General features: G+C 39.8%; 1 protein-coding gene and 1 long non-coding RNA gene across 7 annotated transcripts in view; one reads left to right on the top strand and one right to left on the bottom strand.

Annotated features, from left to right (window-relative positions):
• Positions 1–5,086, top strand: part of BLTP3B (bridge-like lipid transfer protein family member 3B) — an 80,725-nt gene extending 75,639 nt beyond the window's left edge. For all 6 annotated transcript variants that reach the window (XR_012656135.1, XR_012656134.1, XM_032788563.2 and 3 more), the window contains 2 exons: positions 2,769–2,950; positions 3,854–5,086. Coding sequence is in view for 4 of the 6 variants with exons in the window: in XM_032788563.2 (XP_032644454.1) it covers positions 2,769–2,950; positions 3,854–3,982 (311 nt within the window). In the remaining 2 variants the exon portion in view is untranslated. The remainder of the gene's footprint in view (positions 1–2,768; positions 2,951–3,853) is intronic.
• The window catches only part of LOC116829640 (uncharacterized), a 51,266-nt gene that overhangs the window by 14,175 nt on the left and 21,509 nt on the right, over positions 1–15,582 (bottom strand). The gene's annotated exons all lie outside the window — the stretch shown is intronic.

Here is a 15,582-nt window from a genome sequence, read left to right as displayed (position 1 = left end):
CAGCTATTTCTTATACTCTGCGCTGGTTAGGCCTCAACTGGAGTATTGTGTCCAGTTCTGGGCACCGCATTTCAAGAAAGATGTGGAGAAATTGGAGAGGGTCCAGAAGGAAGAAGCCAACAAGAATGATTAAAGGTCTTGAGAACATGACCTATGAAGGAAGGCTGAAAGAATTGGGTTTATTTAGTTTGGAAAAGAGAAGTCTGAGAGGGGACATGATAGCAGTTTTCAGGTATCTAAAAGGTGTCATCAGGAGGAGGGAGAAAACTTGTTCACCTTAGCCTCTAATGATAGAACAAGAAGCAATAGGCTTAAACTGCAGCAACGGAGATTTAGGTTGGACATTAGGAAAAAGTTCTTAACTGTCAGGGTGGTTGGTACACTGGAATAAATTGCCTAGGGAGGTTGTGGAATTTCCATCTCTGGAGATATTTAAGAGTAGGTTAGATAGATGTCTATCAGGGATGGTCTGGACAGTATTTGGTCCTGCCGTGAGGGCAGGGGACTGGACTCGATGACCTCTCGAGGTCCCTTCCAGTCCTAGAGTCTATGAATATATATTACAGGTAACTACATAATGAACAACTAATTACTGTTATTTATTACTATTTATTTGCATTGCAGTAGCACCTAGAATCCATGGCCCCGTTGTGCCAGATTCTGCACATATAATAAGGAAACAAGTTAAAGCATTGTATGACAGAATGCTGAACCAGCACTCTCATCACTAATTAACCTGTTACCCCTCTGGGAGGGGGCTGATTAAGGAGAGAGTCCCTGATTACCAGATCAGTTTGGAGCTCACAAACTAATTAGCCCGTTAAGAAGGAGAGTGGATAAAAAAGCACAGGAAGGAAGTGGGAGACAGAGAGAAGCAGAAGAGAGAGAGGGAGGCTGGGCCCGACAAAATGGAGTTCTCTGAGAGGAGGAGACACCTTTTCCCCTCCCTCCCCTTTGGAGAAAAGACAGTAAAACTGGATGACATTGTGACTGCTGTGACTAACTGAATGTGGAAGGTGGTAGAGTAAAACACTAAAGAAACTTAACGGTGGTATCTACATGAGGGAAGACCTCTGAGCGATCTGTGTGAAACAAAGAGGATGGGAACAGTAGATACCTTATCAGATATAGTTTAAAACAAAAAAATTCTCTGTCAGAAGAAGTATCTGCTTGTGATTCTGTGTATTATGGAGGTACCATAGCAGATCCATAGGAAGAATTGCATTGAGATTTGCATCTAAAACTGGGATTTAACCTCTCTGTTACATATGAAAAACATACCTGTGTGCATACACTCATTTGTGTGCAAACATGTAGTTTGTCTTGGTGTGTGGACATACACTATATACACACAAATCATACTGCATAACAACATGTAATAAAGACGTATATTTAGAAGATGAGTCTTCACCACTTACCTTGCACAGATACCTAATGAACCCACCTACACAAAGTGAGGATAGCTTGCATATTTTTTTTGTTTACATCATCTGGTACATTAGAATTATGCTTCTTAGTCATCTTAGATACTTCAAAACTGAAAACTGTGAGTGTTTATTATTGTATGTGCAAATATACAATTCTAAGGTCTGTTTCAATCATTTGTATTCTTCTCCCCATTCGGTAAAATGTATTTAAGTTATAAAGTTCTCTCATGTTTCCCTATTCCTTTGGTATAGACGCCTCAGGTGTAGTGGATGCCAAAGTGGAGGTCAAGTACCTTCAGCAAAGAAGATGTGTGTGTATCTGTATTCATAGTCATGAACCCTGAAGTATGGGTTTTTTTTAAATACAATGGCAAATTCATGTAGTTTAGAGAGAAATGTTTATGAAGACTTAGATTACTAAAAAACTGCACCTCTCATTTTGCCCTGCCTGCAAGTACGTTAAACACACAAGTGTATCTTTAATCATATTAAATAGAAGAAAGTTTCTTTTAATGTTAAACGTGGAAATATTTTAAGTTGTCTTGTGTTAAGGACCTGGTCCAGAAGGCTTTTCACACCATGTCTTTATATGTAAGTACCGGCCCCATCCTGACTGGAACCCTTGGGGTATGTCTACACTTCAGTTAAACACCCACGGATGATTTGGGTTCATGGGGTGTGGGCTGCAGGGCTGTACAATTCCAATGTAGACAGTCAGGCTGGAGCTCAAGCTCTGGGACACCATGAGGCAGGAGGATCTCAGTCTTAGGCTCCAGCCTGAACCTGAATGTCAACACCACAACTTTATAGCCCTGAAGCCCAAGCCCCAGGAACCCGAGTCAGCTGACACAGGCCAGCCATGGGTGTTTAACTGCAGCCTAGACATACCCTTAGGCACTATTGTAATATTATTATTATTATTTATTATTATTTATTATTAAGTGGGTAACAGACAAAATTCCCATTGACTTGAGTGCAAGTTACATACATGTGACAATCCCAGTCTAAAATATTTAGATATACTTTTTGAATAGTTAGTTTCCTTATGTTTAGTTAACTAATCATTTAAAATAATTTTTCCATGATGATGATTTTCATCATTGTTCATGTTTACTATTTCTTTCTTTAAGCTGCCATATATATACATACACACACACACACACACCTTTTTTCTCCCTTCTAAAATATATACCTTTTATTTTAATGTGATATTGACAAGATGATGTAGGTATACTTATACTTAATGTTAAAATTGTACTTGTTGGCCATTTTAATTCAATATTAACAAGATTCAATAAAAACTAAACATTTCAAACTTCCTGCTGTGTGTCTATGAAACAGATAATCAACCACTAAGCAATGATGTGTTGAACTACAAGAAATCGAGTGCTACAGTGCAGCAAGTGGGTGGCGTTACCAGAAACAGAATGCAGGATTATGTGTCTCAAGCCACACAGACTTCTCCAGAAATCCCCAGACCTTCTACATCAAGATGGGCTACAGCTGACTTCCTCAGAGAGGAGGTAATGATAAACCTACGTTAATTTTATTTTAATTTTATTAAATTGCATTGTAGTAATAAGCAATCAAAATTGTTTAATTGTTACAGATTATATATTCTGACTGTTAGAATATCATTTTGCTTGAGAAACTTGTTTTTGGGTGAACTTAGAAACAACAAGGCATAGACACTATACTATGGTTAAATGCAGAGGATGCAACTTTATTTAAAACTACTGTCTAATTGGGTTACCCACCCCAAAATAGCCAGCAGAGTTGTTCAAGTGTGGAGCTCAACTGTACCAATGTCCTGGGTATACCACAAACCTTAGGGGGAATGTGAAGGCCATTGCTCCCTCTATACCCTCAAGCCTGCCCAGAGATTCATCCTTCGCACCAAGGGTAGGAGGGTTAAAATAAGATTGAGCCTCATCATGCAATATGTGTGTCCAAGATTCATGCCCAAACAGCTTAGTCAACCTTTCCTAATCCAGCCACACCAGAACCTGCCAAATTTGAAATTGTGATTTAAACTTCCGAAACCAGACCTCTTGGATGCTGGGTGGCAGGTGAGAACCCACTCAGCAGTTTGCCATATCGTAAAAATCCCTGCTTTAGACCCCAAAACTGGCAATCAGCCTAGCCCATGGCGTCACCAGAGATCCAGCTACTAGATTAAGGGTGCGACTGACACAAGGAGCAAACTATTGCATCAACCCCCTCCCCCTTGTGCTGCACTATCAGCAAATGTGAGCCAATCACCTGGCTCCAGAACATGTCTCCACTGCATCCTACACCATCACAGTTGCACCTCAGCTAGCAGGGTGAGCATCTGCACCCAGCATTTGTAAATGTTACTGTGATAGTAGTTCTTTGTATTGGCAACTTTCTCCTAATACCTTTCTTTTTCAATTTAATCATTTCAGCTTATTGAAGAAAACGAGTGTCTTAAACAGGAACTAGCCAAGGCTAAAATGGCTCTGGCTGAGGTCCACATGGAAAAAGACACACTGCTTCATCATATAAAGAGGATGTCTATTGAACATCAACAGTAGTGGATAATATGTTCCAAAGATTGCACTGAAGTAAGAAGAGATGTATTTAAATACTGTTGTGAATTAGTGGAAGAGTCTTTTGACACAAGCATAGAACAATGTATTTGTGGAATAAATACTATTCAGAGAATTTACAAAGGATTAGGATTAGACACTGCAATTCTGTTTTTCTGTTTAGCCCTGTTTAAACTGCAGTGATGCAGGAAAAATCATTTTATACTGTACTTTACTAATTTTCCTAAGAACAAGGATATGTTTCTCTTAATTTTAATAATATTGGAGGAAATGTTATTTGGGGAACAGATCTGATGATGAGGTAGTTCAATGGGCAAGGGAAGATGTTTACATGAGTAATTGAGTAAAATGTGTGCCATTCATCATTGATATATGGTATCTTTATTCGCTAAGATTAAATGATTTTACTGTTAACATATTTTAAAGGAGATTACATTTGCACTATAAACTGAATGGATCCCATTCTGTGACCATTAAAACTTAATATAATTGGCCTCAAACTGGCCTAAAGTCAGTGTAACTGGCCCAGGCAGGATCACCAAGTTTAAGAGTAATCTTCCTGTGGCATAGAGACTTACACTGCTCTCTTCCACTGCTGGTATACCTGAATAAAGGATTGGGACCTTAGGACAAGGATCATAGTATTGGATACCCCTACCAGGTGAGTCCTTAGCTTTATTTTGGGTATTACAGTCTGGTGTAATTCAGATCATCACTTAAACTGTTCTCCCCCAGGCAGAAGGACTTGTCATGCACAGAGACAGCAACGGATCAGGGGTCGGTGCAAGATGAGCTTTAGCCATCTTTACACACCCCTGACCCACATGCTGCATGGATCAGCCATGCCTAATGTATTTAAATATGTAACCGTTCATTTGTTAAAACAAAAACTTACTAGGATTCATAAATTGTATATTACTGTGTTTGAAAAAAACTTTAGAAAATCATTAATTACCCTGTTGAACTTGTGAAGTTACATGAAAGTGTAATTATGCAGTTTAAACTGTGGGTGATTTGTATAAATTGAACTATAATTTTCAGCTAAAAGAACTGATACAAATGTATAAATAAAAAAGCACAGAATACAGACTTTAGAGTGTGCTTCTATCCATTTTAGCAACAAACAAAAACATGCACATTCCCTTGAGACTTTGTTTTTGCTAGATGTAATTCACTGAATAGTGTAACTAGTGACCTTGTTGCATCTGGCAACTGAAGACATTTTAATTGATACTACACTTGTTTCTGCACCATAGGTTATTTGAGGGAAGTTTTGTTTGCAGCTATGCAAACAAATCTGTCATAGTCTTTAATATCCTATGGTTTGACTTTGCATATTCAGACTATTGAACTGTTTTTAAATTAAAGTTTAATGTAGGACATCTTAGAGTCACTGGAAACATCCATTCAGTGTGCAGTGGCAGTCAAAAAGGCCAGCAGAATGTTTGGAACCATTAGGAAAGGGATAGATAATAAGAGAGCAAATATCATAATGCCACTATATAAATCCATGGTATGCCCACACTTTGAATACTGCATACAGTTCTGGTCGCTTCATCTCAAAAAAGATATATTAGAATTGGAAAAGATACAGGGAGAGGCAACAAAAATGATTAGGGGTATGGAACAGTTTCTATATGAGGAGAGGCTTGTTTAGCTTGGGAAAGAAATGGTTAAGGGGGGATATGATAGAGGTCTGTCAAATTATGAATGGTGTGGAGAAGGTGAATAAGGAAGTGTTGTTTACCCCTTCACATAAACAAGAACCAGGGGTCAACCAATGAAATTAACAGGCAACAGGTTTAAAAATAAAAAAAAAAGAAGTACTTCTTCACATAACGCACAGTCAGGCTGTGTGGAACTTGTTCCCAGGGAATGTTATGAAGACCAAAACTATAACTAGGTTCAAAAAAGAATTAGATAAGTTCATGGAGGATAGGTCCATCAGTGGCTATTAGCCAAGATTGTCAGAGATGCAGTCCCGTGCTCTGGATGTCCCTAAGCCGCTGATTGCCTGATGCTGGGACTGTATGAAAGAGAATGGATCTCTCAATAATTGCCACGTTATGTTCATTCCCTCTGAAGCTTCTGGCATTGGCCACTGTGGGAAGACAGGATACTGGGCTAGATGGACCATTGGTCTGACCCACTATGGCCATTCTTATGTTCTAATACAGAATTTGCACTGATAAAAATAGTTGGTTAAAATCTATGATTTTTACTAGGAATTTTTAGGAAAGGAGTAGATTGTACGCTATTTAAGAGCCCACCTCCTGAAACCCTTACACTGGTGAAGCCTCCACTCTACAGTGGAAGTTTTGCCTGAATAAGAATTTAAAAACGAATTCAAGACTGGACACTAATGGAGAAACTAAATATAAATCATAGGGTATGTATTAGGACAATGAAGTGTTGATAGTATAATCTGAGACTCAACTCACCAGCTCCTCAACTGGTATAAATCTGCTTAAAGTTAATGGAGTTAGGCCAGTTAACACTAGCTAAGGATCTGGTCCAAATATCTGAGAGAGAAATGTAGAGTGCTTGCAAATGTGCTGCTGGGTTTTGGAGGAGTACTTTTCTGCTTTAAGGTATTGTTAATTATAAACCATAAGAAGGAATAAACCAGCAATACCAAACACATCCTTGCTAGCACGAGGCAATTTCTCTTTCACTTTAAAAAGCTACTTGTGGCAATACTGAATATTGGCACTCTGGCCTTGTTCCATTTGCATTCCAACACTGAATATTTAGAGCTAGTTCACAGTAATGGGCAGTGTCTGGGAACAGTTTAAAAGATACAGGTATTGTTGTTTGTGCTGCCTTCTACAATGTACTTGATGTTACTGGAGAAGGATAACATCCTGCCATTTAAATCCATGTTTTCTACTGAAATCATGTATAGGGAAAGTTGGCTTGTTAATTTTTGAAACAACAAAGTTTAAAAATTAAGCCTTAATATGTTAAATTATAAATGGAAATTGATGACCTCAGATTAAGTACAGAACTGTAATTCATGCTCATGCCTCTGCTACCATTCATAAACCACTGAAGTCCTAGTCTTAAAATTTGTATCAGCAGCAGACCCTCTTGAGCCTTCTATTCATTGAAGGACCATCTATTAGCCTTAATACAGGCGATGAGGGTGTGGGGGGGGAATAAAATTCACACTGAAAATTGACTCCAGAAGGCTCATGGCTGAAGTGTTGCCATGACTATTTGCTGTTTTTCATGTGAATTTAAATTGGCCTTACATAAGTTTAATGCTAATCCACCATCTTTAGAAATAGTGTTGAATGCCCAATAACTAAGCTAAGAGTTACAGCTCAACTCACTTTTAGATCCCATGCCAGCTCAAAGAACGATCCCAGCATGTACTATGCTTATGATGTTCACATCAACCATGGTGCCAGATCATTGATAAGCAGCGATTTAAAACAAACGAACAAACAAAAAAAATCAAGTCTTGCAGAATTCCTTGCAAAGAGGCGCACCAGGAATGCAGCTGCTTCGAGTGCTTGTTCATATCGATTCCAGTTAGGTGTGCCCGTTGGAGTGGCGCCCCTATGGCGCCGGATATATACACCTGCCAACCCAATGGCACCTCAGTTCCTTCTTGCTGGCTACTCCGACAGAGGGGAAGGAGGACGGGTTTGGAATGGATATGAGCAATACATCTCGAAGAACAACAGTTAAAAAGGTGAGTAACCATCTTTTCCCGGGTCCACCCACTGCCCCACAGCTCTCCAAGCTAACTCTTTCCTTTACTGTCCCCTGCATACATGCAACAACCCAGCTTGCCCTGCCACCTAACTCCTATGGCTCTTCCAGTCCTCCCTAACATACCTGAACAACTTCCATGACTCTCCCCATAAATCCTGGGTGGTTGGCCCTGCTCCTTAAACCCACACCTGCTGTTTGCTATAACTATTCCAATCCTTTGCTGAATTTGTAGTGCTAACAGGTAGGTCTAGCTTCTGAGGGCCTCTCTTGGAATCGCATATTTGACCTCTGTTGGCTAATTCCAGATGACAGCAGGTTTCCTCTGGCTGACGTGACATGTCCTTTAAATTTATTCACTATTAGTCTCATTGAAGTCAATGACAATACTCACATGAATAAACATGTCAAGTATTTTCAGGGTTGGGGACATAGCACATGTGAAGACATTGCAGGAATCAGGCGCAAACAAGCCACAATGTGACTGGATTTGGTGGGAACTAAAATGAGTAAAAGGACTGTCCCTCTCAGCCTGGTCGTTTAGCACAGAATACTAAAGAACGACTTTAAGTAAGTTCATTTACAGCCAAGTGCTGATGCATTAACTCTCCCTTTTGAAAACAATGTCTCTTCCCTATTGTACAAGCTGAAAATGGTCTTAGTAACATGTTAATGAATAATGAAGAGCAATCAATCACCTCTAAGTATTTGCTGAAATCTGTAAATCCATCCACCTCCAGCTGGGGCCATGGTGTGGGGCTGTACCACAAGACAACCTTGTCCTTTCCCACCCTAACCTTACAATTTGAGTTGGAATAGCAGCCCCAGGTCTTTTGAATCAGTTGTTAGAACCCCTATAGTCACAGAATCATGACTTCGTAGCAGACCTGTGAGGTGCTGAACTGGAGACACTCTCCAGTCCATTGTATAGAGACTGATCCATCATGAGGATTAATGATGCAGAGCAACTCTGCACTAATGTAAATTTCACCCTCTGTGGTTTTGTACCAGTGTAGGGCTTGATTCTCCATTCCTTACTTAAGTATAAAACTCCTGAAGTAAAGAATCAGTCCATACACATGATTACTACACAGGGAAATTCATTTAAATAGGTGCTGTATTTATAAAGAAATGTGTAGCCAAAGGCCAAAAAAATTGTTCTCACTTCAGCTCAAGAAGAGGATCACAAGGAATCAAGCCTAATTAAAACATGCCTGAATGCTGATCCTGGAATTAAAGAGGAAATACGCTTAAGTTTGAGCTATATATTGCATATATACTCTTATTCATAAACTGGAATAAATCAGCAGTAACTCCACTGAGGGCAGTGGAGTTACACAAGAGGAAAACTAGTGTAAGTAAGAAAAGGATCAAACCCTGTTTCTTTAATTTCTCTTGTCTGTTAAGTAAGTTCTGGATATTGTAATGGACAAATTATTTGCCAGATTTGATGGAAAAAGTTCACAGTAATTTTAATTATAAAAAGATTTTTAAAATATTTTAAATGTGAAGATAACTTTTTTTTTCAACTTTCATATTCTGCCAATCTTTTAGTGCAAGTTTCAAGAATGTGCTATAGTGTTCTTTTGAGTAACACACATGGCAGAGCTAAATTGTCCAAAAACATCCTTCTGTCAGCAGGTGCAGAGTCCCTCCCCAAATAAAGCATTCCAAAAGAAATTAAGGCTATAGACAGGGGTGTGATACCAGATTGTTTCATGGGGAATAACTAAGTTACCCAAAACATACCCAACCTGATCCAGTCACAGCAAACCTGGGCAACAACATACTCCTATCCCTATTTGCTTGTCATCGTCCTGCCATATCCCCTGCCGTTCCCTCTGCTTTCACTCATTTTTATATCTAAACTTAGCAAACGTTAAAGCATGTACTTACCACATCTTTACCCAGCAATAATTTCAGTGCTAAATATTGTGTTGGTTAAGAAAACTTCACAGCATCATTTCGGAAGAAAAAAAGGGAAACCCCACAATTAATAGACATTTTTAAATAGTTGGAGTCCATAGACAGAGCATAGCAGTTACTATATATATCTTAGGTGGTGAGGAGTATAGCTGGGCCATCTGTTTCCACAGGAAAATGGTCTTGGCTGGAAAAGAACAAATATGTGAACTGGTTGGTTCATACGTTCACCCAGCACAAAGTACTTTTTGAACCACCATGACCTGATTTAGTCAATCAATTTGTTAGTATCTTATAAATTGACCAGGAGGTCTACTGAAGGAAGTGATACTCTGGTCCGGTAAAAGCTAAATAGGGAATGCTACCTTTAACAATTTGTCCTGGGGAACAAACTTACAAGTCATGACATTGTCGTCATCTCATTACAACGTCATCATGCAATGGTCCAGGGTTACTGTTGTGAAGCAACATCATCACAATGTAATGACATTGTACTGGTCAAGAATTATGTTTCAGAACATTGGAATGCCCTGTTGAAACTAGAATTGTCACGCAAAAATTTAGACACTTTTGAAGGAAATACACAGCTAGACCAACTAATTCTCAGCAGTAGTAACTGTATTAAAATATGCTTCTGCCTACACAACACCCCCAAATATACATAAGTACCATAACCTGTAAGATATCCTATCTGAAACCCCCACTGGATGGTAGTACAAGAAATCATGTTGTGTTACTGCTTCATTTCCTTATGGTTACCATATACTGTCACTGCTTGACTTCTTGTCTTGTAAGCAGTCTTGTTAAATCCATGAAAATCTTATCATGCTCATTTTGAGTTTTTATCTTGTAGCGATGATTAATTTTTATGGCAATATTTAAAGTAAGGACTTTTTTATATATGCTGCTTTTATTTCTACTTTTTCTGATATGCGCAGTTTTGCTCTACTCTTTAAAATATTTTGCCAGTTCATATGAGTTTCTAAGAAAAACTTCAGTTCCTTTGCCTAGATTTATTTTAAAATATTTTATACATTATATTTTCTTACAATAAAATATTCCTATTTACAGCACTTCCATCATCTCTGCTGTTGAAATGCAAAGTGTTAGAAACTTTTTCTACTTCCTTTCTCATTGCATAGATAAGCCACTTTACTTATACATTTTCAGTTTCTTTGTTTAGCTTTGTAGCTAGCTGGAAAATCTTTGTTTTTCATTCCACTCAATTCTAATGGAAGATATGTGTGTAAATCCCCTACGCTACTTTGAAAATGTCAGATACATTATAACTGACTACATTCACCACCACTAGATGGCAATATAATAAGGTATTTTGCTATTAATATTAACATGACTGGAAAGTTATGTGGGGGTCATTTCTTTCTAGATCATGTTTAGTGTCTCAAGAACTTCCAGGGAGAATGACTAAACAGGAATAAAACCAGCCCTTGGGAATAGTGTCAAAAGCAATTGCCATGAAATTTACCAAAAAAGTCGTCATTTCAAATAAAAAAAAATTAATTCCCACTCCACCACAACCCTACGCAAGTAGCTGGAGAAAACAGCATAAAACATAGATGCATTTTCATCCAGGTTAGTATTTAATCTGGTTGGCTCCTTTCCTCTAATCTCTTTAATAACAAAAATATTCTCTGGTCAAGATGCACACAACAGTAATCATCTACCTAGTAGCCTTTAAGGTCACAGTAACTGGAGAAACATCTTGTAGATATCCTTTCCAATATCTTGGGAGACATGACGGGTTTGGTCACAGAGACCCCCTGGGACTATCACCTGACCTGCTGAATTTACCTCTGAGCCCATTTTCTCTGCCAGTTTGGGCCTCCAGAACCCTGCCTTGTTGAGTCAGATACGCTAGCTTGCTGAAACACAGACCCAGAGTCTGAACCATGCACCCAAATCTACAGACTTAACTGAAAACGAATTTATTTGGGGTTTGGACCCAACTGGGCATTTGGGTGTTGGAGACAGGAACACTTCTTAAACTATTTTCAGTTAAGCCTGCAGCTTTTGGGGGACGTTGTTCAGACCTGGGTCTGGGTTTGTAGCAGGTTAGCATATCTGGCTTGAGCCAGGCAGGGCACTGAACCGCCAAGATGGCAGGGAAAACAGGCTCAAAGGTAGTCTCAGCACATCAGATAGTAGTCCCAAGGGGGTCTCTGTGATCCAACCTGTCACAGACCTAGACAAGGGCTTACCTACCAGGTCTCTAAAAGTGTAATCTCCATCTTTTCAGTGTTGAAATGGTGAGTACAAGGATTCTGCTAAGCTGACTACTAATTGCTGTGAAAGTCCTCAGAGCAGCATATTAAACCTATTAATTATCCTGAACCCTACTGGCCACGTACAAACCTTTTCACTAACATCTGACAGTTTACAAATTCAAATGAGGACCTGAGTCAAAAGCTTTCAAACCATTTCCATCTGAAGAAATTTCTCAAGTGGTGATGACCTGAGAAGTGATGTGAAACTTTCCTCTTGCAATTACCAGAAGCATTTTCAATTTAGATGACAGAAAAGGTGTCCTTCAAAATTATTATGTTAACAAGAATTGAAGAGATTCCTTGAAATGGGAATGGAGAAACTGTTTCAATGGACAAAGACAACAGGGAGTTACTCATGCCTTTTAATTTTACAGCATAATGTGCCATATATTTGGCTGTTAGGAATTAATGCCCTCAGTAAGGGGCATAGGTGGAAAACATAAAAAGAAGGATTTGAAGTTCTTCCAGTGGCTCCATAAGCACACTGATGGGTATTGCGCTGACTTGTGGGGTCTAATGGTAGAATCTTCCCCAAGCAGCATCCATTAGACCATATGTGCACTCTCACCTACCTCTCCCCTCAGCATCTCCAAATGTTTTGACTGCTAGGCTTTATAAGGAGGTGCAGCACTCTCGACCAGGTCAGCTCCTTCCAATCACTGTGCAAGAAAGAAGTGAACTGTTCTGGTCCCTTCAGATTGGTTTTCTTCAATTCTTAGTGTCTTTATAATTGTTTTAGTATCGTTATTTAGTGATAAGTATAAGTTGATTAATGGGTTGTGGGTTATGGCAGAATAGGGGGGGAAAAAAAAGAGGCTGGGTGTAGGTGGATGGGCCTAGTGGGTAAAGCAATGGATGACCAGCCTAATGGACAGAAATATGGGCAGCCAGGCCTTGTGGTTGGAGCCAAAGTTAGGAAACATGAATCGGAGCCAAGGGTCAGAGATGGGGATCAGGAACCAGGAGTCAGAGCTAAGGGTCAAACCCAGAGTCAGGAACCAAGCAGGAACAGGGTTGGAGCAAGGCTGGGAACAAAGCAGGAGCAAGGTTGGTAACAAGGCAGGCACAAGAGCGATTGCAATTGTGGTAATAAGTATTGAGCAGTTGTTGATTTAATGCTGTTGCTGAGTTTAAAAGCATGTCTGTTGGTTCCTCCAGGCAATCAAGCGACCTGGCCAATCAGGTGATTCTGCTGCAAGCCAATTGTGATTTAGCTGTGAATCCTCTTTTGCTCAATAGTGAGGAAAAGCCAGCTGGTCCCAAGCTCAACTGGAAGCTATACTTCCTGACACCAGGATTCAAGAGATATGCTTCATGTCCATCTGTCTTCCTGATAGTGGACAACCATGTTAGATGCCTGAAGTGCTGGGAAGAGAACTATTCTCCTTCTGGGTGTTCCATCTGTCACACTTTCATACCCAGAACTCACAAGGAGAGGAAGAACATTTTGCAGGTGCTTCTCCTTAAGGAGGCCCTTAAAGCTAAACCTTCCGATTCTGGCATGCTTCACATCCAAGGTCTAAGAGGCTAGTCTTGGCTCCTGTGACTTCCATCAGAAAGTTGAAGCAGCTTAAAGGTTCAAGGAAACCAGAACCTTTTTCAAGTCCAGCTCTAGATTATACTACTCAGGCACATAGGGCTTTGAAATCACCAGTGATTTCAGACTGCCTGCTATGGAACCGAGAGCCACGTTGTTGACTCCAGCTGTGTCAGTTCTGAAGAAAATGGCAAGGGAAAACATGGCCACTGTTACTAGTGCCTGATCCTGCACGTCAGATTTGTTAGATCTGTCTAATTCTGACAGGGTCTCTACAGTTCTGGCTCTGAAACCTGGGCCAGCTCCAGCTTCAGCTTCAAGGATCAAGGGGGTGGATCTGAGTATTTCACTTGATTCTGTGCTGTTCTGATCTTCAGCTCTGGTTTCAACCTCTGCTCCAGTTTAGGTCCATTTTCAGACCCAAAGAGGATTTTTATGTTGTACACCATTCAGCTTCTGAGTGTTCCTGAGATCTGAGTGAGGGTTTCAAGGAAGAGAGAGGTTTAATTGGTTCCAAGGTTGGCAGCATCTTCATCTGAAAGGAGAACAGGAGATAATTAGTTTTTCTCCTGATCCTTCCATGGCCTGCTGGATCACATGGCTTCCACACTGAACTTACCTTTAGTAGCTGTGGAGGATATCTATCTGGTGTTCAACGTTCTTGGGGCTACCTCCAAGAGCAGGATATTGCTACCAATTTTTGGTGGTCTGCTGCAGCCTTAATGATCTGCAACCTTGATGGTCTACTGCAGCTGCAGCCCACTCCTACCAGCCTATTTCCAAGAGGGCAGACAAATTATATACCCTTGGAGAGGTTTTCATATTTTCAGAAACATGCTGTACCTAATTCACTGGTAGTGGGTTTAAGTCTGGACAAGCACCTTTCATCCCTACTGTTAGAGAAAGGAAGATGTATTCTCTGGGAAGAAAGGGGTTTTCCTCTTCCTCTCATGATATTAAGGTACCAAATTATCAAGGAGTTATAGCCCACTATCAATTTCATCTATGGGAAAAGATGGCACCGTTTGTGCAGGTTTTGGTGGGTTACAAAAGGAAACTGGAAAATGGAATTTTAATGGAGGATCAAAATCTGACAAAGCACACTCTCAGGGTTTAATTTGAAGCCTCAAATTCTTCTGCCAGAGTGTTTACTTCTGCAGTTATACTGAGACATGCTTGCCTTCACTATTTTTCTCTGGCTCCGGATACAAGAATTAAAGTGGATGTTCTCCCCCGTGGCTTGCTGTTTGGTCTTGAGTTCTTCTATCAAGTTCTTCTATCAGGAAAGAAACCTTCTACTCTTTCTTTTCATTATCAGAGACAGTATCATCTGCGTATTCCTTGACTTATTTTTGTCAAATCAAAGATATCAGCAAGGACACCAACAGGCTATGACTTTCCAGAGCCACCAGAAGAATAGGTCTTTTAAATCAAGGCCTAAATCTAAACAATCTGCTGCTTCCATGTTGCCTTTCTTGAACATAAGGCCTCAAATTTGATGGGAAGATTGAGAGTCAAGAAGTAATCAGCAAGTATCCTTCTCTTTCTCTGTTTGGAGACAGGCTAGTCCATTTTATCAACAAATGGGAGACTTATTACATCAGACAAATGGATCTTAGAAATCATAGAGAAGGGCTAAATCATTCAGTTGAGAAATGACCCTCTTTCAATTCCCCCTACCAAACCCCTTTTCAGAGAACCTTCTTACAAAGCTATTCTACTTTCAGAAGTGCAAAAATTGCTGCTGACAGGTGCTGTTGAGAAGGTATCCCATCACTGGAAGTGTCAGGGGTTTTATTTGAGATACTTTCTGGTATGAAATAAAAGATGGGGTGCAGGTGTTTGTCCAATTTTAGATTTAATGAATCTGGACAAATACATTTGGAAGTTTTCATTCCCTATGTTATCTTTGGCCCCTATAATCCTTTCACTTTCAACTCTGCATTGGTTTGTGACTCCTATTTAAAGGATGTGTATTTTCGTGTTTCTATTTGACGAAGTCATCAAGAGGACCTTCATTTTGTGGTAGCAGGATGCCATTTCCAGTACCAGGTGCTCTCACTTGGCCTATCCATAGCACCAAAAGTATTCACAAAGTTTCTCTCTATGGTAGCTGCTCA

Source organism: Chelonoidis abingdonii, chromosome 1 (genome assembly GCF_003597395.2).
Source record: "Chelonoidis abingdonii isolate Lonesome George chromosome 1, CheloAbing_2.0, whole genome shotgun sequence".
Lineage (NCBI taxonomy): Eukaryota > Metazoa > Chordata > Testudines > Testudinidae > Chelonoidis > Chelonoidis abingdonii.
The sequence above is the reverse complement of the archived record's forward strand: the minus strand, read 5'-3'. Positions and strand labels throughout refer to the sequence as shown.